General features: G+C 40.8%; 1 protein-coding gene across 1 annotated transcript in view; it reads left to right on the top strand.

Annotated features, from left to right (window-relative positions):
- plxna4 (plexin A4) overlaps positions 1-6,280 on the top strand; it is a 198,836-nt gene extending 192,556 nt beyond the window's left edge. The window contains exons 31-32 of the mRNA XM_068306872.1: positions 1,209-1,359; positions 2,443-6,280. Of these exons, the coding sequence (XP_068162973.1) occupies positions 1,209-1,359; positions 2,443-2,538 (247 nt within the window). The 3' untranslated portion in view covers positions 2,539-6,280. The remainder of the gene's footprint in view (positions 1-1,208; positions 1,360-2,442) is intronic.
- The last annotated feature ends 20,472 nt before the right edge of the window (positions 6,281-26,752 follow it).

Below are 26,752 nucleotides of genomic sequence, written 5' to 3'. Positions count from 1 at the left end.
CAGGCTTCAGGACAGGGATGCACATGCACTGCTTGAACGACTGGAACCAACTGAGGGGCTCCGGGCTCAGGATGGTAATCATTAGTCCGGTGTGTGTTTGCAGTGTTAAGAAATAGTGAGTGTTTACACATTGCTACTTTGTGATTCTCAGGAAATGTTTGTGCAATTATGAGAATATTAATCCTGTGCATTATTTAAAACTATCTTAAACAGCGTTTGCAATATTTCTCCATGCATGCATTGTGACTTCCTGCACACAAAATGTACAACTAGTGGCCTTATCGCTGTGTACAACTAGTGGCTTTATCCCCCCCCCCCCCCCCCGCGCCTGTCAAACAGCCTGAATCCACCGCTGAGTTTGAGTGAAACACATTTTTGCATTTAAACTTGCGATTTACATGCAAATCGGAGGCATATCTGCCCTGTCGGGTGCAGAAGGGAGCGACTACCAAAACGCACGCTTTTATGGAAATGCTTGAAAGACGAAACTCTCATAAACAGCCTTTATAATAAATAGACGTATCACGCAATAAAGGGTAGTTCACAAATCCGAGGATAATAATTGACTGGTGGCAGACCAGACCACAGCTTTTTTCCTTCCACTCACTAAACACCTTATATTTCAGCTTTTCTTAAAAAAAAAATGCCCGTCTTCCTGAATCTCACCTGTTCTGTAACGCATACCCTACTACAAGCTAACTACAAATTGCCCTCCAATGTTGACCAGGTGTTGATGTGTGTGTGACCTCTGTGCAAAGGCTATGAGCAACACCAACCTGCCTTTCCTTTTGCTCGGTTCTCTTCCTGGCAAACGCATCTCTCCCTCACACACGCCAACAAGTACCGAGCCAAACACCGGGCCTGTCCTCGAGTGCCTACAGCTACAGGAATCTAATATGTAAATAACCTGCTTTAATTAACATAGTTGATAGGGGCAACACAGCTGTTGCTGACAGTGACGGATTACCCTTACCTCAGTGAAGTGTGTGTGTTCAGTTGTGGTCTTCCAAGCATTAGTTACATATCATAAAAGAAGCAGTGTGAGTCATTGCAAGGAGGACTGAGCTTCCCTGGACAACAGCAGCACTGTCCACATCAAGACACAGAACTGGGTGTTTTCTGTTTCTCAAATCATGTCGCAGCTTTCCTAACACTGTACTATCATGTATATAACATGTGTCTACGCTTGGCTGTATTTCTTTTAATAGGTACTACTCAGACATCAGCAAGATGCCAGCGATCAGTGACCAGGACATGAACGCCTACTTGGCAGAGCAGTCACGAATGCACATGAACGAGTTCAACAGCATGAGCTCTCTCAGTGAGATCTACTCCTATGTGGGCAAATACACTGAGGAGGTATGTAATACTGAGATTTGTGCTCATTATATATCTGTTTGATAATCACAAATGATTTAGCACCGTTTAGACTCACTGATGCTGAGATTTTGGTCAGAAGAGTATAAGAAATTATCCTGAGAACTGATCAGGAATAATGCATGATAACAAAATTAGTTATTTCGATTTTAACACAGTACTAGGAAACAATCAAATTAATGATCCTCAGTTGTATTATAAAGTTATATTTAGCTTCAGTGATGGATGCATGGCACTGGGAAGTGTTAAATTTAAATAAGATTTTTTTTCTGAAAAACATGCAGAGGAGGCTTATTCTGTTTGGCATAATGTTTAAAAATCTTTTTCTCAGGCTTTATTCAGGCCCGACATATTCCATCAGTCAACGATAGTCTGCATGCAGCTTGAAAGGCAAAGCCCAGGGCAAAATCATCCAGAGAATACCATCTGTTACTGATACAGCTTATTACTGAAGGTTATTTGGATGATTATATCAACGTCTTTTCATCAAAAAAATTTTTTCTTTTCTCATTTGGGTCATGGTGGCCACACAGTAAAGGGACAGTTTTGAAAAGTTAGGCAAACATCCCTGACAGAAATTGCACTCATTTCACAGCCACCACCTGTGGACTTAAAAAGTGTGATGGATGTAGTCAGGATTCACAGAATTTACTTTCTGTGAGTAAAATGAAATGAAAAGCTTCAAAATGTCATGCATTTCCAAAAAAACAATTGTTCCCTTGCCAGTATCTTCATTGTCAATCTTTCCTGTGATGGTTCACAACATTTAGTTCTGTTGTGGAGAAACTAAAAGATAAAATGACATAATTCCACAGGAATGATTTGATTTTTTGTTTTGAATATTTGATTGAAACTGTTATTTTCCGCAAGGAGGAAGCTACAATCTTTCATGCTCAACTTTCTAGCTTACATGGAGTTGCGTAGCTAATGTTCCAAAACTCTCTGAAGTATCTCTTTCTTTCCAAAGTAATATTTTAATTAGAAAATCAAAAGTGATGCAAAATACAGCATTTGAAAGCGTTATGCATTTGTGTCTCTGTGTTTACTTCACTTTCTTCCTGGCAGATTGTGTGTGCACTGGAGCAAGACGACGCAGCCAGGAAACAGAGGCTGGCCTTTAAGCTGGAGCAGGTGGTGGCCTTCATGAGCCTGGAGAGCTGAGGACCGCACTTCCCAGGGCGCACTGGGAAGAGACCCCATCAGAAACCGAGCCGTGCCTGAGCGAAGACCTGTCCCCATCTTTTGTCATCATGTGACTTCCTTCCTCCGCCTTTCAGAGTTGACTTCTTCCTTGATCTTTTTCTCTGCTTCCTCTTCCCCCAAGAAATATTTTGATTTCCTCATCCACTCTGCTGCATAGACTAGTTTACCTGAATATATTTGAAGGGTGATCCAGGGCTGAGGTTGGCATCGCCCACGGTGATGCGTGGGTTCCCTCAGCTTCACAGCACGGAGAGCTACAAGGGGGTTATTGCTTGAAAGTTGCCCATGTTGGCACACTTCGGTCCCCCCCGTTGGAAGAAAAGAGGGGAAAAACATTTTTATGTTGCCTTCAAGAATTTACACTGATAGTTAATTCTTTAAACAACCACAATGTTGGGTGTCCATTTTTTTTGAGAACTGCTTTCAAAAATAGGATAGTTAAAATAAAACCATCTCTAGTCCAGTTTGTTGTAGTTCTATATTCAATATAAAGAATTAGGAGAACATCAGAAATGATGACTGCAAGCCAAATGAACACCTCTGAAGAAAATTAATGCAAGGATGGTTGGCCAAGTTTACACTGTACCTACAAGCAAGCATACATATCTGCGAACTTTGGGGCAAGTCCAGGAAAACTTAGAATGTTCTTGTGTTCTTTCAATGTAGCTGGAGTTGTACTTAAGAAAAAGACTAATGGGGTTAGGCAAGGATTAGTGCTTCTCTGAACCTTTCCCCTTACCGAAATGTGACTGACCCTAAAACTTTGCAAACCATAGCATCCCCAATCTCTACCCCCTTTGCAACTTTCGCACATTTCCCTTGCCCAACATCCATTTACTTCAAACAAAATGCTCGTGATTTCTGCTTCCATCCAGCTTTATGTGGCTACTACAAAATTAACTTATTAGACAAAAACCCTGGAGGTTCCCGACCCAAGTTGGATCCTCCATGAGAAGCACACAAACAACTCTGGAAGATCGTGTTTTGACTGCCAATCCAACCTGGAGCAGTCTTGGCCCGACTCTTGCTGTTACCAGTCTTGCGTTGCCACCACAACGGTCTATAAAAGCACATACACAAATAAACACACACAATCAGCAGCTGCTAAAGATCTCAACTGCCCAGATATCTCCACCAACCCTGGATTGAGAGTAAAGGGAACAGCTGACTGAAATATTCTGGGTAAGTAACTGCTTGGTCATTAAAAATAAGAATTATCCAATAAAGCGTAGCCACGTGATGGCTATCTGTGAGAGTAGCACTTCCCAGGATGTTCTTATTTAAAGACTTTTGTGTGGAGAAATCAAACAAGATGGACTTAGTCGGTCAGCCAAAAACCAAAGGAGCTTGAAATTTTCAAAAGGGTCAACAATGTATTTGTAAAGTGCCACTAAGGAACTGACAAAAAAGAAATATGTAAAAGACAACCACTTCTGGGACAAAAATGTGACTGGAACTTTTAGAAACCTGTGTGAATTTTCTGACCTCAGCCTGTCAGGGTTAGAGGCTCTGTGGGCGAGGCGATCCGATCCTCCTTCCTCTTTCCATCGCCCCGGGGTCACTCCAGCCCTCGGCACATTGTGCATCCTTGTGTCCGGCTCCTGACTTAACAACTTTTCTTTACTGTTTTGCACAAGCGTTGGAGATGGTAGCTAGCGGCATACGGCAACAGCCCAACCTTTGAGTGTGTAACTGTTCAGGCGCTCCTGTCTGTATTAATGTAGTTGTCCTCAGTGGTGGCAGGGGCCAGCCTTCTCCAAGCCTCAAAAAAGAAGGGGGAAAAATCTGATTAAGCTGACCAGGAGTGGAATAAGAGGCGGGCATCAGGGCGAGATTAACAGAAAATTATAGACAATAAAACCAGATAAGAGTCATTGGCGAGAGCGATTGAAAGAGATGATGGAGGCGCCCTCCGTACCTTTTGACCTCTGCCCTTTCTTTTGCCTTGACAACGTGCCCCATGTGGTGATGTGAATGTGTGAAGACCGCCCTAGGTCCACCTTGGGTCCTTTATTGGCTTTTTAAGCGCATGTAAAACATAAACAACTTAAGAAACTTATATAAAAAAAGTGAAAAATAAGAAAATTAAGCCTTGCAATGATGATGTGGATGTGTTCTTTTATCTTTCTTTTGCTTGGAAGAAATGAGATGGAAAAAGTGGATCGTTCATGTAATGAAAACTATGACTTTCGTTTGAGGTGGAACCTTTATCCAATTCAACTCCTACTGCATATCTCCATGCTCATGGTTTTTGTGAAGTGTTAGATGCTAAATTAAACTGATATTGTATATCCTCGCATGTTGACCTATTTGGATGATATGAAATGGGACTGCCTTCTTTAAAAGCAGTTATTTATACTTCTACTATCACAAGGGACTTAAAAGTCATTTACGAGCCAACTGTTCACTTTAAAACTATGGATTTCACATTAACCCTGTCTTGAATTTCTTGACCTGTTGTCCTTCCATGACAGGCCAGCAGTATTTTCTGACAGCTGTGTATCCTCTGTGCTTTTATTTTGGTACACTGAAGATGCAAGTTGAGTCTTGCTCTGTATTTGCTGCTATTGTCTTTTTTTAAAGAGTCATCTACAGCATTATTTTGATTATTTCTTTGTCTAAACTATTATTTTTGTATTGGTTGAGCCTTCAACAGGAAACATTTCAAAAAAAGCTGTTTTCATCTAAAGATGGGCACAACCCAAAACAGATTTTACTGTTTGAAAGGTTTAATTCATAAAAGCAACAAAAAACGGCATCACTTTTTCTACCATGAGTGTCAGATCCATTTCATATTGTTCTAACAAACCCGGACAAGCAGTGTATACGTGTGATTTACCATGCCGTTAAATAAGTCCTGCACATTAGACTCAATGGTAGACTTATGTTAAAGACTGAGTTTGGCAAGTGACTGTTTCTTTCTTAGCCCTTGTGTCAAATATATCAGAGGTATTTGAGCCATTGATTACCGTCTGCCGCTCTGCAGTATGCTGAATGTCTGTTGTTTCAATGTAGAGGGGTACATTCACAATGTGTTTGCTGGACAAGTTCTGAAGTAACCATATGGAATCTTTTCATATCCGTTACTTGAAAATGAGGGGCGTTCAAGATTGATTTTATGACTAATTTATGCAAGGCAGATAATAATATTGTAATAAACGTACTACTGAAAAAAACCTTAGACGATTTCAACAAACCTCTTTTGTCCATGTAGCCAAAATAAAACACTGTCTAGATACCCAAAGTTTCCCCTCGCAGCCATGTGTTACTAAATAGCACAAGGTCAGAGTCCTGGAATGTCATTGTGAATTTGCCCCTGGTGTAACTTCCTGTCTTTCATTTCTCTCTGCCCCGTCCCTTCCTTGCAACAAAGGTTGTCTGCTAGTAGCCGCTCTGTGTTGCCATGAGTAAAGATAAAGTTTCCACCTTCAAACATTTTGTAGGAACTAAAAATGTCCTCCTAGCTCAGTGTTATAGCAGATGTTACAAAAACATCCTAGAAAAGACTTTTACTAGACCATATTTGAAAGATAAAGAGTATCTTATCGAGAGATAAATACAAAACCTGGGGGATATAAGGCGAGCTTCTCTAACTTTGTTATAATTGTATACCTGTGTATGTAAATATAATGCATTCCTATTTTGCAGTCAAGAACAAAATACTATTTGTAATATAGAATAAACTTTATTATGAAACCAATCATCTTGTGTCTCTTTTTTTATTTTGTTAGTTTGCAATTGCACTTGATTTGTTCTGCCATGACAGGTGCAGCAAAACCAACGCAGAAGATTAATATGAAGGTCTGATTGGCTAACTAGGTAAGCACACAACCTTTGATTGGTCAACAAAGTGATGGATGACTTCTCACTGAAGCATCCGGTTTAGAATTATAGATTTATGTTGCATAGAATCCAAAAAGAAACCAAGATGTAGATGTACTGTTAGATTTTAGTTATTTGTGCAGTCACCTGAATGCTTGCCAGGACACAACAGCAAATGTACCATAGAACTGGCACACAAGTACGGATGTTGCCCTTGCTTTTAAGTTGCATCATTGCACAGTTTAGAATTTAAGTGTCAGTATTGCCATTATTCAAATAATTTGCTTCCGTTCATAGTCCTGAATTTCCATGGGGATGATAAAGAAACTGATGTGTGGAAAAAAATGTTTGTACAGGGGAAGTCATGCTGCAAGTGCACGTATTGAGTCGACCAATTCTAATCTGGAATAGCTGAAGGAGTAAATCTCTGAAATAATATGTAAATCATCCAACAACTATAGTCTTATGCCAACTTTTCTAACAGAGACAGAAGCTTAGCACACAGGGATGATATCCAATTCAGTCAAAATCATTGTCCTTACACTGACTGATTTGGTCTCAAAGCAAGTTCTTGATGAAAATACAATCTCTCTCTCATGGGGTGAGTCCAAACTGGGATTTCATGGAGAAACAAGTGGACTTTTCATCTCGTGGAGGCAATAATACCTTTGGTAGGGCAGGTGATGGCCATAGGCAAAATTGAAACCACTGGCTACAGTAGAAAAAGTAGATGCGCATGTTGCTGAGGTGAAAGAAGAATGATGATAAGACATTGTGCTGTACATTGCCGGGCTAGTTGAAGGATGGGTACGCTGATTTTGTTTCACAGCCCAAAAAACACACAGATTAATTCTTGACTCTAGAATTACTCTTGTGAACATTTATAATTGATGGATGAATATATTATACATTCAACTTCAATCAGTTATGACCAATATGTCTTGTTATCTTGTTTTTGTTACCTGATGTTCCACCATGGACAGACATTAGGCACATGGCTCTCAGAAATCCTTCCAAAACACATACAAATGTGATCCTACATAGATCAATTTTACACCAGCCTATGAGCTTATAAAGTGTTTCAAATGAGTTAACTTGTCATTTACATGAATAGAAGTGACATGTACAATTACAAAAGTCATTTCCTTAAACAAAAGAAACACTTCTGTCTGTTCTGAGTCAGCTGGGATCTCATTAACTGAGAAGAGTTGGTCTACAGGAGCCTTACAGTTTGTGTCTTACTGAATTCTGTTCTATTTTATTTGGAATTATCACCTCACACTATTTGGTGCTTCTCTTTTTTAAATTTCCACCATACACTGACGCACAGAGGTCATAAATTCACAAGAACCTAATCATTTAAAATCTATCCCCAGAAAAGCCTTGGCACAAACCAGACAGAAGAATTTAATACTTGAAGAAGAGGTTGGTCAGCTGATGGCATCGGCAGGAGCCTGGTTTTCATGTATTTTATGTGGAGGTGCAGCTGGTGTCCTTGCTATAGTCAAAAGTAATATTTTAACTGTCTGTACATTACATATAATTAAATTTATTACATTGCCCCAGAAAACTTTTCTATTCCGTATTAAAAGTTGAAAACAGCTGATGGACTTCTATTAATTAATAATTAATTTTAAAACTTGCTCTCTGGACCTGGACTTCTCATTTGCTCTAATTCATTTTATTAATACTCCAGTTGACACGAATGCTGCTTATTTCCTAATCTGACTTGCAGTGAAATACGTTGAATGGGGTAATTCCACGGATGTTATTTATATTGTCATGTGGATGCTGCAAAAGCTTCTCCCTGGTTTAATGAGATGTTTTTGTGACATTATGTAACCTTATGATGGAGGCAAACCAAATATCCAGTAGCAAAATAATTAGGAAACAGCAGCTCTGGTACAGATTGGTAAAAGCAATGTGCTGCTTTCTCTCAGAGTCATTCAGGAAATCAAAGAGGGGGGAATTCTTGCCTCCTAGCGCCTATCAGTCTACAAAGCTTAGTTCTGCAGTAAACACATTGGCGTATTCAACTCAGTTACACAATCTACATGACCAGGGGTCTGAAACCCGCGGCTCCGGAACCTCATGAGGCTCTTTCTTCTCTGTGCCGTGGCTGCGCGTGGCTTGGAAAAATAAAATATAAATATCCAATTAAAGTGAACAGCAGTACATTGACATACGAGCTTCTTGACATACAAGTGTTTTGGAATATGAACTGTTGCCCTGTCCATTTCTTTTCTCGACATTTGAGCGAGAATCCGAGATACGAGCCGTGCTTCAGGACACCACCGCTTGTCTGTGGATGGATACGACATCAGCTGAGAACACATCTTTTTTTTTTTTTTTGCAGTTTGAAGATGTAGATCGTGTGTTCTTGTGACTTTTGCATTTCATATCGTACTTTATCATTGTTTAGGTAACTTAAATATAATTAATTCTGCAGAGGTAAAATATGTATGTCTATTGGTTGTTAAAAAGCATGTTTCATAATTTACAGGAATTTGTTTGTTTTTTTACATGATGGTTTTAGTTATTTTAAATAGGGAAAATGTGTTTGATTTACTTGTTATTTGACTTTCGAAGTCAGTCACAGAAGAAATTCAGCTCGTATCTCAAGGTAATTCTGTATTTTATTTGTGTTAGTATTTTTTAAATTGTAAGATTATTGTGATCTTAAATCATTACAACAAAATTATATTTTATTATCTATATTACTTTTCATCTCTTAACATATGCATCACGCTCCCATGATCCACTCATCCTGTCACCTGTGTCACTGCAGCCACCTGCATTCCATTCTCTAATCAGACTCCACCTATTTAAACTCAGTTCACTGTCAGATTGCCACCAACCCTTCCTACCCTTCAGGTTTCTTTGGCTTTTTGAGATTTTACTAGTTCCTGCGAGTTTACTATTTCTTTGATTTTGCCTGTCAGCCTGTTCTTTGCCTGCTCTCCTGAAATCCAGTGTAGGAATTCATGTTAATTAAATGTATGGACTTCTCTGGTGTTCTGCAAGTGGATCCTGACTTAAACCTTAACATACTTCTGTTCATTTCAAACTATATATCCTTTATTTTACATATTACTGCATTTTTCTAAGATGGGTTTTTATACCTTAATATATTCAGAGGAAAATGTCAAAATGGCAACTTTTTAATTAAGAAAAATCCGATTTGTTACATCAAAAGGTTTTCCACATACAATAAAAGAAACTATTACAATGAAGCCAAGAGATTTATTTGAATCAAAATGAATTGTGGCTCCGCAGCGCACTGGTGTTGTGCCGGAGTGTACCCTGCCTCACGCCCCTAGTCAGCTGGGATATGCTCAACACCCCACAACCCGCAACAGCAGGAGAAGCAGGCCTTCATATATATATATATATATATATATAAAAGACAAGTAAATAGAAAACAGGAGTGACAGATGAGGAAATGGAAAGTTTTGTGTAACAAACGAGGGCAGGAGAGGTGTGAAGTGTAGAAAACAGAGTGACAACCCGCTGGAGGGGTTTGCCCATAGACAGAGGGCTGTGGCTGAGAAGCTGATGGGGACGAGAGATTGAATTGGCCCGGTGTCACCCTCCATATACCATCCAGTGAACTGGGAGTAATGGGTGAGAAATAGAAAGAGGAAAGTTAGGAGCAGAGAAAAAAAGAGGCAGGGATAGGAGAAGGGGGCCACTAAGTGTCACCCTAATTTTCTGACCAGTGAGGTGGGAATAATGGAATGGAGTAGGGAGGCAAGTATGAGGGTTGATGGGTTGGGGGAGGTTGGATGGAGGTAGTGAAGAGGGCAGGATGATAGAGAGCCAACGATGATTGCTTCCCACCAGGGGTGGTTCTCCACACTCCCGTGATCACTGCAGCCCTCCCAACCCTATACCCCAGCTCACCATCACATCCATGGAGATGGAGTGATGCGCAAGCAAGGTGGAGAAAAGACGACTTTCACACTTTGCTGGCAATCAGCGTTAGAGGGCATGTGGGGTTATGTGATTGGATAATCGATAAGGCTGAAGCCGCAGCTTTGGGAACTCGAACCTATATCCATCCCTCTGTCACCTCCACTCAACAGACTTATCTTCAAGACAAGAGACTATTAGATTTACTGTCAATGGGGCAATTCAAAAAAGATTAATATCAGGCCATCAGCTGCTGTGGCAAAGTTCTCTTACAGAGAATATATAGATATATAATACTGTATATGTATATACTATATACAGCGAGGAGCATAAGTATTTACACCCCCTGCAATTTTGCAAGTTCTCCCACTTAGAAAATAGGGAGAGGCCTGAAATGTTCATCAGAGACGCATTACCACAGATGTGTCTCCTCACTGTGTGTGTGTGTGTGTGTGTGTATATACTGTATATATATATATATATATATATATATATATATATATATATATATAAAGAGAGAGAGAGACAAATACACTTGAATAACAGCACAAGTGAAACCATATCTCACCTATCTTGGAGTATAAAACACTTCAAGATTAGTAATGGTTTGTCCCACCTAATGGTGCCAGTCAGTCACTTCTTTGTGATGTATCACTCTACCTTTCATTGAATGTGGAGTGTGGTGATGTCAGATCAGAAGAAAGGGATCTAATGCAACATTCTGACATGTCAAACTAGAATTTGCAATGATGTCATATTTGTTTTCTCATCACTCCTTTTCTTTTTATGTGGATACAACAATTTTGTGTTTGCTTGTCTTTCAGTGTTGCTGCCACAGGGCGTTCTCAAGCATTTTATAATTACTTTTTAACAGTGTGATAGCCTGTTGTTTTGTGCTATTATGGTTTCAAAAAATGCTCAAATGTTTTGGTTTCTAGAAAAAAAAAATACTGTGATAATCTCATTCCGTAATATGGAGCCTTTCATGCAGATAATTGTCTGCTGTGTCGACGGCATGACCAGCAGACTGATGATGACGAGTGCAGCTTGGACACTGGTCGACAGGTCTAATTTCAGCAGCAGAATCAGTGATACTGACAACTTGCACAGGAGCAGATGGAAGCAATTACCAATATTCTGCTCAGTTTTAGTACACATTTGTGTTGCTGATGCTGCAGGGGATGACATTGGAAAAACTCAAGTTTTCAACCAGAAGAAGTCTAGTTACCAAGATGAAGAATGAAGATACATGTCTGAGAGAAATATTTCAGTTTCATTTCGGTATCTAATCAATAACACCAATGCAATTCCATTCAAACTACACATTTACTTCCGGACAACACCAAAACAGGAATAATCTGAGCTTTGTGAGCCTATACAACAAAGAAAATTGATTTTGCGGTTGAAAAACTAATTCATTGTAGGCTGGAAACAAATATTAAATCTAAAACCCCTCTATAATCGTTAAATATACAAATATGTTCAACCAAATGTGACAAATTAAGCCTTGTATTTGCGAACGCAGTTCTGGAATAGCACAGCTGTTCCACTTTAGTAGTTACCGGGTAAGATTTTTTTCAACAGAACGAGTTCCATTCATCCTGAATGAAAATGCAGAAATTAATAATTGTAATATCAAGAAAAAAAGGAAATGCAGAATGCAGATTAAATGATGTAACAATGCTGTCAAGTCATACTCCATTTCCTTCAACTTCTGTGAATTAGAGGTAATTATAATTTCATGCCGTATCAAATCTGTGTAGTCTGTGATCCTCGTCTGAGCTGAAACATGCTAAAAAATTAAGTAGCTCAGGAAAAGGACATTTACTTCACCTGCATACTGTATGTTGTGACACAAAAGATCTGAGGCGCATCTTGTGTAATACATCAATGTTTCTATACAGTACATCACAGCATGAGATAGATTAATATAAAAGCACAAAATTAAATGAATATTCTGATGTTCAGTCTGCCCGTTATCAAATCTGAAGGAAACAAAACAACCCTCATTCATCAATCATTGTCAGAGAAATCAGCATGTCTGTGAGCTGCTCCAGTGGGGCAGCAGACAAAGGGCAGCCTTCTATCATAGTCAGCCACCTGTGGGCTTCTGTCCCTGGCTCCGACACTCTGCTCATTTCCACCATGTTAGCCTGTCCACAATGGACAGGAGCCCATCAGCTGGCCTCAGCGCTGGCCCCGTCTCCATGGGCCAACTGCTGCACAGCCACACAAAGAAGAATCCCGCCAGGCGCAAAAAACAGAGATTAACACAAACACCCACAAAACCCCCACCCAAAGAAATCGCACCATACGTGAACAAAACCATGCACATTTTCACAGCTTCCCCAGCACCAGCATTATGAATATGAATATCCCTCTGGCCCAGACTTTACCCGGCTCTGCCATTCGGTTTTGTGTTCAAGCCCTCAAGATGTCAATACAGAGACAGAGGGGCAAACTGAGAAATAAATCTGACAACAAAATGTGGGCCTACAAATGGCTATAGGAACAAGCCAGTGTCCCATTGCTGCTGGTGCATGTGCAATAACTGTCAGCGGTGACTCGAAGTTCACTTTCATGGACCTGACATGTCAAGACACCCGTGGTGACATCTTGCTGAGATGGTGTAAAAGGGTAGAGGCAACGGTATGACGATCATCCTCTAATCCAAGTCGGCTGCAGACATTTGAATAATTGATGCAGGGTAATAAAGTGGTCCATTCCAGATGTCCCCTGCTCCCTTAATCAATACCGATTCCCTTAATCAATGGCTGGCTGGCCAGCCCAAAGCTTTGGCTGTTCTCCCCTTACACAGCCATGCGACGGCCAAAGCTTCCCACAGTCTGAGTCACAGGTGGTTGGCTGCAAAGTGGCTGTTTGCGGTGATATGCTCTGGGTAATTGAGGCTCTTACCCAGCGGAGTTGGGGTGGCGAGACCAGCAGTGGGGACTGCAGATTGGTTTGGTGCTCTGAGGAAGCACCGGGGTCTCCACCGGGAGACGACTGCTCAGGGATTCCAAGTCGACCTGAATGAAAACTTTCCATGATGTACAGGCTGACAAAAAAACACGGAAGGATGGTGATTTGGAAGGAATGGCCAATTGTTTTGGGAACAAAAAACATGGAGAGAAAATCATATTGCATAAATAAGTTGATAACTTGCTGCATAAATAACCTGCTCATTTCCATGCTAATAATCTTCAACCAAACGGACCGACAAATGTGGAGTGTACACACAAGCAGATAATGGTGGGCAGAGGGAGCCATATGCCAGGATGCCAGGACAAAGTGGAGCATAGCAATGTGTGACAGCTGGGTGGCACAGCTGGAGGAGACAGATAACCCTCAGTCTGTGGGAGACGACAAAAAAGAACCACGTTCCTCTTCAGAAGAGGGAAAATGGCTTCACCTGGCTTCCTTCTCGTCCTCCCTCTGTACCCGTCACTCTTGTTGTCCACTCTCCTTCAAGCAGCCTCTCGTTTCTGCCTTTACAATCCCTTCACGTGTTCCTCTCCTAACCCTTTCAATGTCCTCTTCATATCTGTCTCTTTTTCAAATTCAGCCAGGAGCTGACAGGACACCATCAGAGTGTACACCTGGAGGAGAATAGTCCTCAGGCTGTCAGCAGGACATTGCAGTGATCCATCAATGTTCCCTCTTCTTGTGGCCTAAAATCACGTCTCTGTTTGCTTCAGACTCATAGGGAGTTAAAAGAAGAGATCTCATCAGGTGTTAGCCCACTGAACAAATGTGGTTCTGATCTGGAGGGGCACATATATCGCATTATGATTGAAATATTACTCACAGGTACTATAATTATTACTGTAATAAGTAATCAGTCATGTTTAATATATTCTGATAAATCTTTTTGTTGTTTTCTGGTTGTTCTCCAGCAAATCTTTTGATAATGTCCGCAGGTTAGTTGCTAATTTAATCATTCAGTGTTATATATATGGCATACAGTGAATAGAAAATGGTTTGAAGTAGCCTAGATTAGAAGTTGTGAGACAGAAACATACTGTAGACATGCCACAAAAGTAAAAAAAATAGGTAAGAAAACATTGGAAAACTACAGATTACATCAGTTTTCTGCAACTTTGGAGCCATGAGTGAATTTTTGGCCATCATACAGTAATTTAACTCATTGTAAACAAAACTTGTGATGAGCTGGTGTCTCATTGGGGGGTTACCCTGGCTCTCACCTGTAGCAAGCTGAGATTTGTTCTAGCAGACCCATGACCTACAAGGCAGATAAGCGGCTGTAGGCAAGAACATGGATGGATGGATGGAAACAAAATTGAAAAATCACATCAGCTTTATCAATGAACATGCATTCAACTATTTTATTGCTGCTCGGATTCCATTAATCTACGTGCGTTGGTAATTTTGCTACCACCATGAATTGTATGCTTGTGTTCTTGGTACAAAACATTGTTCAATAATTTCCCCTTGGCTGTGAATCCTATCTTGAACCTGCTTTGGCTCTGTGACAGCATCCTCAGATGGGTGGTGTTGCTATAATCGATTTACACAGCAATCAGAGATCTGCATGCACAGCGACCTTCAACAGATCCTTGAGCACAATTTCTCTGCTGATCAAAATCCATCAGCAGAAAGTGATTAATGAATTGGTTGTTTATGTGTGCATTTAAAGTCGCGAGAAGAACAAGTTGTTGACGCCGCCGCTGCGGCACTGATCACACTGAATAGATGAAAAGCCGCTATGTTTCGTCTGGATAATGCTGTCGAGCATTTAAGATTGAAACCTTCTTTTATAAATTGTGGCTGCAGACACAAAAGCCTGAGTTGTTTGAAGCAATAAATCTACAGTTTATTGTCCAAATACATGCAGAAAATCTTTTATTTTCCTTCCAGCTCTGTGCTAAATAATCCCTATAATATGTGGTGTTTACCGGCTACCTGCAGGGGAAAAGACTGGGCGAAGCCTTATTGTCGTCTATCAGGAAGGAGATGGTGAGGCACTTGTTGTGAGACGCTCGCTCGCTGTCAGAATCCATCTGTTTAGTCTGCTGCCAAAAATGATGGTGGTGATGGAAAACAAATGCTGTCTTCAAAGGCCATTAAAAATGAATGAGGAGAATGAACAGATTACAACAGAACTTCCAAAGCACTCAGGCCATTTTATGCTTCACGTCGAGAGATCACCACTCCCACTATAAAACATCACACCATAACAAGATGATATCAAATACCCCATTGCTCCGAGACAGACTCACGCACACACAGCTAATGAGCCGAGCAATTAACATCCAAATATTCGACAAAACTTTGTCACAGGGGAGATAAACAGAGCTGCTGTCTGGGCACGAGGAGCTGTACATGATTGTAACTGATTTTAATCAGTCAAAAAGGACTCAAGACTCTGTCCCCTAATTGATCATCTTGACGCAGGTGTTGACAACCTGTCAATGGGGGGGGGGGTGACACCGTGTTAAATCGACTGTCAAAAAAGTACATGTGACAGATCAGGTGTTGAGTTTGACTCTTAATGGGCCCTCGGGTCACAGCCAGGTGGTCGCTAAGGGGTCCGAAGCTCAACGTCTGGTCCCCCAAATGCCAAGGATATCAATGTCAGAGGAAAGGGAGGTGTGTGTATGTGTGTGTGTGTGTGTGTGTGTGTGTGTGTGTGTGTGTGTGTGTGTGTGTGTGTGTGTGTGCGTGTGTGCGCGCGAGAAAAACTGTGAGCAGTCTGACAGAGCAGAGGGGGAAATGCACTTTTCAAATGTCACCATGCTTTGCCACCCGTTACGTTAAGAGAAAGAACGGTGTGAATATGGAGCAATATGAGGTGGAAAGAAAAATTTGATTCTCTGGTGTGTTAGTGCGGCTTTAACACTTCATCAAGAGAGGTTTTAAAATACAGAATCTCTTAATCCTCTTCAGTTTATCATAATAAATATATTTAATAAAGGTTGAACAAAGCAGCACTGACCGTAAGTCCCAAGAACTCTTGAGTTTGAGTTGGACTTAGGCTAAAACCGGTTTTAAATTTTCAATGGGTTCAAAGGGGGTTCATAACCAATCGGTATTCTCTTGTGGCGTATTCATCCATTAATTCTTTCCACATAATCCTACATTTCTCTTTTGTGCAACTGAACTCTTACTGTATATCATATTTACTTTTTCATGAGCTTTCTGTCACACACTTACCAAATCTCAGAAAATACCAGCACATCTTTCTTTTCCTTTTTTTCATTTTTTGTCGGAATAGGAAACCTACTCCGACAAAAAAAATGATTTGCTGAATGTGTAATTACAAATTGCATAGTGCAGCTGAATAGCTTTCAAACTCTACCAGTAAGTTGTGTACAGTCTAATGGTTCGCAGCAGCTGAAAGGATCTGAGTGTCACATCTGTGGCAAAATTGAGTCTCTGAGTGCAACAAATTACTGACAGAAAATCTGATATTGTTCAGCTGGGAAATGTCACGCTATACATTTAAAAAAAAAAAAAAAGAACAGCTTGCTTTTTCACTTTCCATCACAACAACATGCTTAAATTAGGAGCTACGTCCACAGTGTGGTGACCGGGTCAGGGGACAGATTGGTAGTATGTAAAAAAATCTATTTAAGGCCCCTAGCTTTATGACTACACTTTGCACACTGCCTTGTCAAGTCAGTGTGTAGTGTTTCTTCATAGGATAGTGATTTAGTGATCATCTGGCCCTTCAGACGCCCACCAAATGAAGTGTTTTCAGATGCCTTAGGCAAACATCCCAATATGCTTTGCAAACAGAAAAAAAACTGCAAATATTCACCTTAATGAGACACAGGTACCACCTTAGCAGGCTAGGATTAAGTCTCGCAGTTACTGACATCTATTTTGCTTTCTTCACTCTTCTGTCAGAGAGTCAGACCCGGATGCTGAAACTAAAATTTTCTTTAAAAGTATTGCATTGTGACGTGTGAGCTGTGTGCTCAGTGCCACAAGTAAAGGTTGACACCAGCTCCCCCTGCACTCCTAAAAACACATCAATCAAGACAGTCAGAAATGTCAAAGACCGTCTACTTGTCATTGTGGGCTACTTCGCTTTGATTGATGGTCTGATGGTCGTCTCCCGCTGGTCCCCTAACCCCCCCAACCCCCCCCTCCCTCGATTCCCTCTCTTTACGCATACATCAATTTCCAACCCACGTGCAAACTTGCCAATGATAAGGTTTTGAAAAATGATTCGCAATATCCTCGAGCAATTCAGATAAACAGTTTTCTTCAACTAGAAAGAGGGAGCAAAGCGGGGCGAACGGCGACAGAGAAAGGAGAGCAGGACGAGTTGCTTTCTATACTGTCATTTATGGCTTAGAAGCTGTGAGGATAATGTAGGTGACGCTGTCTGCACCGTGTTTTACATGTCTTGAGAATAGAAGATGCTTTGAATATCTGATGCATGTTTAAGGCTGCAGTGGCCTCCATAGGCAGTGTGTGTATACAAAGACCCATTAAGCTGTGTTCTCAAGGGGAAAGGTGTGAGAGCGAAAGATTGAGGCCGTCTATACACATATCTGTCCATACCTATACCTATGAAGAGTTTCTCATGTTCTTTTTTCTTCTACAGGATCTATTCAACTCTCTCTTTGTCCTTCTACCACTTTCCAAAATGTTGTCACTCACTCTTTCTTCTTCTCGCTATGCTCTCTTCCTCGTGACTCCTGCTAACACGATTTGTCTGATTTGCCCAGCATCCACATTTAGCCTCTCCCCAGCATTCTGTTTTACATGCTGTTACTTTCTGTCCATCACCCCCCGAACACACACACACACACACACAGACACACATACACACACACACACACACAGAGACACCTTCCTTCCTTTCCTCCCTCCCTCCGTACCTCATTGCCTTCCTCAGAACTGTCAAATGACTCCATGAAATGAGCTGGAGAAATGATGAGAGAGATTGTAATCCTAATGGTGTGACATGAAGCATTGTCCCAGGCCCCCTTTGATAAATGAATTTCACTGAGCTCTTGCTCTGTGGTGAACCATGCTAATTAGGCACGGCAACCCAAACAAAGATGTCTCCAGCTAATTGAGGTGAGGTCAGCAGGACTGAGGGGAAGTGTGGACATGTTTGCGACTGCGTGAGCTCTAAACTCATCCTTCTGTGCTCCACTTTTATGTGCGTGTGTGTGTGTGTGTTTGCACAAGTGCCCACTGGGAATTGACTTGATATCCCCCTGTTGGGGAGCCGGTAATGGCGGTCTTTCCCTTTCAGTATTTGCTTTGTGGCTGCAGACAGAAGGTTAGTGGATGACCTTGTTTCCCCCGGTGCAATGAGACTTGTCCCCAACGCTGCAGCTTGGTTACCATCCCACTTTTGCCATTATGATTCTAGTGGGGATCTGTGTGAGGTCAGTGTGAAAATTGAAAACGCAAGGGCAAACCGCTCACTTCATACTCAAATTACAAAAGCTTACTGGCACATTGATTCTATCTATTCATTGAAATGGATCTACGGAGGAGTGGCGGGCCCTATACTGCCCAGTACAGTCTCTTACATATTATTGACATGTTTAGAGCCAATCCAAATGACCTCTGCTGTTTAGCCTCCCATCGTTGATATTATTGGCGTGTTTACAAGAGCAGAGTGGCTGCGCATCTGTCATTCCCAGGATATCCATATGTTCAGGATTGATCCGGAAATAATTAGAGAAATGCTTTTAGACAACAACACGCTCTCAGATCATTGCATACGTGAGAGAGAGAGAGAGCTACGAGTAGGACCGAAGGAGTATAGAAGAGCGAGGTGGAAGGCTTCAAGGAACAGGCTTTCAGATATATGTCATTATAGACCCCGAGTGTTATATGAAAGCCAAAATATGTTCACACTCTTCAACATAATAGCTCTCTAACATTAGCCAGAGACAGGGCTGGGATTTCAAAGGAAAATCAGTTCTTGATATAGATGAATTTGTCAATGGTGAAAAGATTCCGCACTCACAATTCTAACAACGGATGTCTTAATGATTATTTCACGAGCATTGCATTATTGAGTGTAAGGTCAATATAGCAACAGGTGCCATGTTATTGTAAGGAACTGACTTGAGACAGATGGTAGTGTGTTCAAGTTTGCAGCAACACAATGACTTACAAGAAGTTCTCATGAACAATCAGTTAGGAAGACTACTTTCTAGCACACTCAGAGGTGAATGACACATCCCGTCATTCACACTTGCATGCTCAGTGTTCCTGCTATCATTGTCTCTGGGTGTCGGTTGATGCCAGCTGTTCACATTCAATAACTCTTTGATATCTTTTGGTTTCTTTTCTTAAACAGCCTTTTCTCTGTAACTCTAGTTCTATCATGCCTTTGTGACGTGAGCTCTCCACTTTCCTATCACCAACCAAACAACATAGATTTATCAAAGTCATCTTTCATCAGCCTTCTCAACCTCATTCATTTTGATACAGTAATCGGCCTCCACCACCATCAGTATCTAGAAGTCATGGGGAGATTAATATTCCTATAAATAAACACATAGTTTAAAAAACTAAATGAAATGTGTGAAGTATTTAATAATTAGGACCATAGATATTAGCATTGGTAGCTGTTTAGAATCTTTTAGAACCAACAGACCGCTAATACAATCTAACAATCCTGCAGCAAATTACAGGAAGGGAAAAATATGACTTTTCATCTATCACCAATTTATAATTCTGTAATAATAACATTTGGGAATTAAAATAAAGTTATCAGTCAATATTTTCCAATGGCAGCTAGAGTACAGACTGTACCAGCAATGCATAATGTCCATAAGAATATGGAGTAAGGGCATCTAGCTGGTCTGTCGCTGTAAAAGAATGCAAATTGTACCAGTTGACTGACATGAATTAGGACAAAGTTTCTCATTATAGCAGGTACCGGTTCTTACAGGCAGACATTTACATATGAATGAATGAATGGGGTCAGGAGAGGCTTGCTAACAACATCCAAGACACAATTTTGAAATGTGTCCCCTCAGTAGTCTCTTTCACAGACGCTTGAGCAAAGTGTTGTCTTGGTAACTCCAGGTGCACCATCTCATTTATCTAATGGTGTGGGGGGTAGGAGGTGGAGGTGGGGGTGGGTGAGGTTTAGATGGGGGGAGGAACTGGGGGCCATTAAAGTCCCACTGGGAGGGTTCATGCATATTTAAGTGGGCTACATTAAAGGTTGGTCATCTGGAAGTGGCGCGCCAACCAAGACCAAAGCGTCTTACGTGACAAGTAATTAACCCTTTAATTGACTAATGGCTGGTGAGATTGCAGATATAGGCTAATATAGCTATTTCTCAATTCAAATGTTGGCATCATGCACAGTTACGCTTCAGTAATCAGCTATAGATGTAATGAGCACTGAAAAATTAACCTTAGAGGTAAAAAGGTCATTATTAGTCTTTGATAATACAAAAATTATTCGTAATCTTCTATTGCAGGCTTAAGGGCTGCGACATGTGCAAAGTACAAATGATTAAATAATGCTGCTTGTTTGAGCTCTTCATCAGTTATTCTACTCTCTGCCAGATAGAGACAAAGTCAGTATTTGACATTTAAACAAATTCAGTTTTGGTATAGTAGTCTCAGCTATACTTAGTCTTGTATTAGTTTATATAAAAATCTAGTCTAGCTAGCCCTTTAATTCCGTTAAATACTCCAAGTTTATATGTTGGATAGACATGAGTGGCATCTGTATTTTTATACCTTAATAACACTCTAAAGCTATGATGCTGGTGCATGACATCTACCAGCCTGCAATGCTCTGTGTCTAATATACAAATATCCCTCTATGATAAGGCTTCCTGAATTGCCTCAGTGCTATCACCGTCACCAATCACATCCATTTAATGTGATGTATTTTGCTACATTACCTGCAGAATGGGATACTACAGAAATTATTACAGGGGACAATATCTATCTGTCGGAGAGTGTGATGAATATTTATGATGAGAATGAAGACGCTGTTCATTCCAATACACAAATATAGAGATCATTCGTGTCTCCTTCTGTTGGGTAACACGTAAATACACGGTTTTCAATCAAGTGGAACATTTCACTAGTGGCCGGATTGATTTTACGTGAGTGACATACATATATAGCATGGCATGTACAAATGTTATAGGTTTCAGGGAACATATACGTTTGTGCTAGATAACTAAAAATGTCAGTCAGTACAGACGATTGACGAGACTTCAGACATGACTTGTCTCACTCTGGCTGACTGGGACTTGCCTCAAGATGTGTTGAATCTGCCCATCTTTTTTCTGTCTGCTAGGTCCTGCCTTTCTTTCCACCCCAATTGCTGTGACACCTTAGAAGAAATTCTAATTTTAATTTCAGCCAATTTTCTTCCAAATCTTCCCAAGGCAGTGATCCTCAGAGCAGCCCAGCGTGAACCGAGGGAGGAAACAGGAAAACATCAAACATGCAGTCTTGCTGTGAACAAAACACAGAGTAGGAGTGGAGACATTTCTTCACCGTTCACGACTGTCAGAAAGTCTGTATTTGTAACTTCCGGGTGGCTTCTACATGTCTTTAAAGACAAGCTGCTAGTCTTTTTTACCTGCTTCAGATTAATACTAGTGCTTTGTGTTTAAGGGCAGGAAAGATGGTTATACAGTGCAGTCAGTGTTTATGCGGCTGCAATATCTTTTAAATCTCTTGCTAATCTTGTTACAATTGCCTTGGTAAACCTTTCTGCTGTCCTCCACCTGTATGCCTCCTCCTTTACAAAAACTTGCTTCTTCACTCCGACCTCCACAGCGATAGATAATTTCACAGTTCATAGGGTAGAGGTGAAAGTTCAGGCATAACACCAGATATAACTCGGTACTTTGTCTTGGAAGCGGCGACAATAACCTATTTACCACAATGCCACGGTCATGTGATGCCTGCAGTGGGGTAGAGCTCACTTTTTTATTGTGAAAGCGGCAGGAGTGCATAGGGTGTGATTTATTTGTCGCAGGACTTCATTTTAAACTGCAACATCTGCTGACTAAGGCACGTCCCAACTTTTCTTATAAGTCCCACCAGAGCCATCCCAGAGCTCAAATCTTTACAAACCTAATCACCTGACTAGTTTATATCTTCATGGGGAGAGTAGCACTGAAATAACAACAAATAATACAAACATTTTCAGACAATATAAACTTGGAATACAGGAGTCTAGAACTTGACTGTGGTCTGGTCAATATACCATGACATCTACAGTACATAGAACCATCTACTCAGGTGCCAGCCTTCTACGTAAGCCAAAGAATCTGTCCAGACACATGACCTGTGGTAGGTCAAAAAGTATCGCCACATTTGTCCTTACAAAGATTTATTTGAAATTCCAGCCAAAGATGGAGAAAAGGCCCATCAACGACCCATGGGGACAAGCCTCAGAGCTGGAAGAGAACTGCATCATCTCAGCCAGAACCAGCAGCCCGGCTCGTCCCACTGCAACCGAAACCATTACCCGTATCAGCCAACAGCAAAATGTCAGCATCCTTCTTAAGATGCTAGCTTGTAAAACTGTCGTAGTAAATATTTAGTAAAACTATTTTGATTCTAGTCTTCACCTTCCAAATTTCTGATTAATTAATTCCAGAAAAACTTTGTATAAGCTTATATTCTTAGAATAAATCTAAATGTGTGTATGCATGTTAGATGTAATATTTATATTTAATTTCACTGATGCATAATAATCTGAAAATTCAAATTGGGGTCATTTTGTGACTTCTAAATGTGAAATTTAAATGTACATGTCCACGATGGATACAGGAGACCACCATGGCCATTTTTTTTTCTTTTTGCATGTTTAGTAACACCTTAAGTTCAATTGGTTTCAGTCTGCGACCTCACACTAGAGGCCACTAAAACCCACACACTGGATGGTGAAGTTTTCCTACATGGATTATTCTCTTCATTTAACCTAACCAATCACATGGGGGAGTCAATGTTTAGTGGTTGGAGACCAGCTGTACTTTAAAGACAAAGCCTTGGTAAAGAAATTTAGATGAACATATGGTTTTAATGGTAGATTAAATTAAAAGAAAACTCACAGAAATACAGGAACAACATGCAAAACACAGTATATAAATGGACCTTTGCATTGAGGAGACAGTTCTCACCTATGATCCAAGTATTCAAGGATGTTTGAAGACAGGAGGATGTGCAGAAAGTCCAAGATGCCTGAGGAAGGGAGATAATTGGCAGTGAAGATACATTCAGTCTGCTTTAGTTGCCATGGTTATAAACTTGTAAACACTGACCGATCCAATCTTCTTATGAACGAGAGGTATACGGGAAGAGAGATTGAGGCAAACTCAGGCAGACAGTCAAACAAATACATGTAAAATAAGAAAAAAACAACCCAGAAAACAGGAAACAGAGATACACAAACATTTCCTGGGGCCATTTAGAGACTTGTGCTGTTGTTCCAGAGAGATTACGAGGTACATGGGTGGCACAGATCCCATCAGGTCCTTAGGCGTGCGGGCTAAGTCAGTCAAGTCACTGATACCTACAGTATATGCAACGCCTGGGGGGAGCAAAGAGAGAATTGCATTCACCACATTCAATCTCTGATCAAGGCTTCAAGATGCAAGCATTTCATGGAAATAATATAGAAATTGGAAAACAATGATATTATGATATTGGGGGGGGGGGTATACTCCATTTCCAGTCCCATTAATATTCTGCTCCCACTGGACCTATGCAAACATTTTCAGAGATGCTGCCTTTAAGTGGTAACCTTATTTCTTCCTGGGCAACGAGGAACATTTCCAAGTTCAGACCCTGAGGGGATATAGGCCACCCAATTTAGTCAAATAGAATATGCTGAACCATCAATGCATGATGTATCTAGAATATTAAACACGATGGATGTGCTTACAGAAGCTGAAAAATACTGTTGTAAGATGTCATTTTGGATTGGAGACTCCAGATTAAAGGAAATTTATTTTGTTATTTTAATATATACCCTTGTGTATTTACAGGTTACCTGGCAGCTTTATGTGTTATTACCTATAGTCATGTCTAGTTTATGATATTGTTTTGTTCGATCTAAAGGTACTCTGTCTTGGGTGCTATTCCGAGAGTAACCAGATGGCAGGGAAACAATTAGTGTTAATGTGGTGTGAATACTTGTATTGAAGAAAATACCATTTCACAACACAACCGATTTTATTTTAATCACGTTGCATCATTCGTTGGTCATCAATCATCATGATTCATATTGTATTCTTATGAATCTATCAATCTTTTGCATCAAATAGAGGAATCCACCATGCTTCTTTAAAACATACATCCTTTTTCAGAGGCTGTTCATGTATGTGTGTGTGTGTGTGTGTGTGTGTGTGTGTGTGTGTGTGTGTGTGTGTGTGTGTGTGTGTGTGTGTGTGTGTGTGTGTGTGTGTGTGTGTGTGTGTGTGTGTGTGTGGTAATGGAAGGCGGGCCACGATCTCCATGTGTCCCCTCCATCTGTCGCCTGGCAAACCTTTGAGTCCAGGGGCCTTGATCCAGCCCCCCAATATGTGCCATTGCTTGGGGGGGGAGGGGGGGGGATGAAGAGGGAAGGGTCAACATCAATGTCACTCTAATGGATATGGGGCATTACAACAGCGGTGGTGTGTGGCTGATCCTCGTCATGTATGGATGAATGAATGAATGAAAGCATTCATAACTGCAGGCGCTGTTATTGTCAGTGGGTCCCCCTAGAATAGACGGTGACCTCTGGGGGGGTCTGCTGACAGACAGATGGACACAGCGATACCGGCAGCAAGACAGACACTTTCCTCAACCCGCAGCAAAGGTCATTAACTGGGACAGTGATCCACAACAGCAGTCATTACTGCTGGAACTGTGATCCCCAGTACCGACACGCCATAATGTCCAGGCTGTGTCAATAAGACAGAATGACTCGTTTCAGTGGTCATTACATAGAAGCCAACGGGTCAGTGGCTTTGGGGATGGATGGAGGGGGAACCGAGGAACAGAGGGCAGTAGACATATTGTCATGGCGTGTAATTACAGCCCGGTTTCCATTCAATCAAGCAATTGGGCACTCGGTAAATGTGTGCGGCTCCACATGGAGCTGTGTTTGCAATTTCGTGTATGTTTGTGGCTCTGAGTCCCGATTACCGTGACGTATAGCCACCCGAAAAAAAGCCAAATACTATTGCACAGCGGTGGTACGTGACTAAGTACTTTTATTAAAGTAGTGTAATTTAGTTTAACTCAGATATGAAACATTAGCAACAATTCAGTTGAAAATAGTGTAATTTTTACTCTAAATTTGACAGTGGTAGTTAAATTTCTTTATATACCAAGGCCATAATAACCTTATAAATACTGTATGTTGTGTTATTTAATAAATTAAGCTACTCATAGTACATAAAGTTGTGTATTCCAGTGAACTACAACTTTTAAGTGCTGCTTATATGTGCATCATTAGTAATAGTGCATATATTCTAAAAAAGATGTGGTCGCGACTGCTTAACTATTACTAACAGGTGCTTTGTAGAATTTACTAATGTGCATATTTTGTTTAAATTAAACCTTATAATACATTATATTCATACTGTGGTTTTGCCACTGCTACTTAGGGAATCTAGTTTTACTTTATGAATTCTTATTCCACCACTGACAGCTACTTAACATTCATGGCAATTCCCGCTGTGACTAATCCTTTATTATAAAACCGGGGAACCCGAAGTCTGACTCATACCGAGCTGCATGCCATTCGACTGCCTGAAATTTTCCATCTGTTCATCGGATCCTGTCCTCTCTGTTATAGTGGTGCTCAGAATTTGATTGCAGCCTCTTACAGCGCTGGTTTTTACTTGTTTATTCCAGCTGTTCCAATCTGATAGGCAGCTGGCATTTGTGTTCATGCTAGGTGTGTCTGCGTGTCTGCATTCATGGCAGTGTGTGTAGATGTTTATGTGACGGGGCGGTAAAAAGACACAGACGCAGGTTAACAGGAGCATTTAGTGTTATGTTCCTGAACTCTAGCAACAATAGGCCGAATAGAGGAAGGCACACTGAGAAAACTGGGGGGGGGGGGGTTGGGATTGCCATCAATCCTCAAAAATAGGACAACACAACTGTTTCATGAACATCTGTATGTTTTTGATGTAGTCCCGAAATTATTTCAATTATTATCAACTTTGATATCGCACAGTCATCCATCATTTAAAACTCTCTAATAGTTTACAACACTATCAGCTATATGGATGGAAAGAGTATCTGCAGGTAGGTGGTGGGATTGTGTGTACTTTGTCTTTCATTTACACAAAATTGAGCAATTTTGCAGTATCCTGCAGGGTTGTGCAGAGGTGTGGGTCGGTGTGCTTTAGCATGTAACCAAAGTGAACCAATTAGATGATATTTGTTCATAAAAGGCTTCAACTCCTTACATCTTACATCGAGTTTCTTGAAAATCGGGCTGCTAGTT

The sequence above is a fragment of the Antennarius striatus genome, chromosome 22 (assembly GCF_040054535.1).
Source record: "Antennarius striatus isolate MH-2024 chromosome 22, ASM4005453v1, whole genome shotgun sequence".
Taxonomy (NCBI): Eukaryota; Metazoa; Chordata; class Actinopteri; order Lophiiformes; family Antennariidae; genus Antennarius; species Antennarius striatus.
This window is presented reverse-complemented; position numbering and strand designations above follow the sequence as displayed.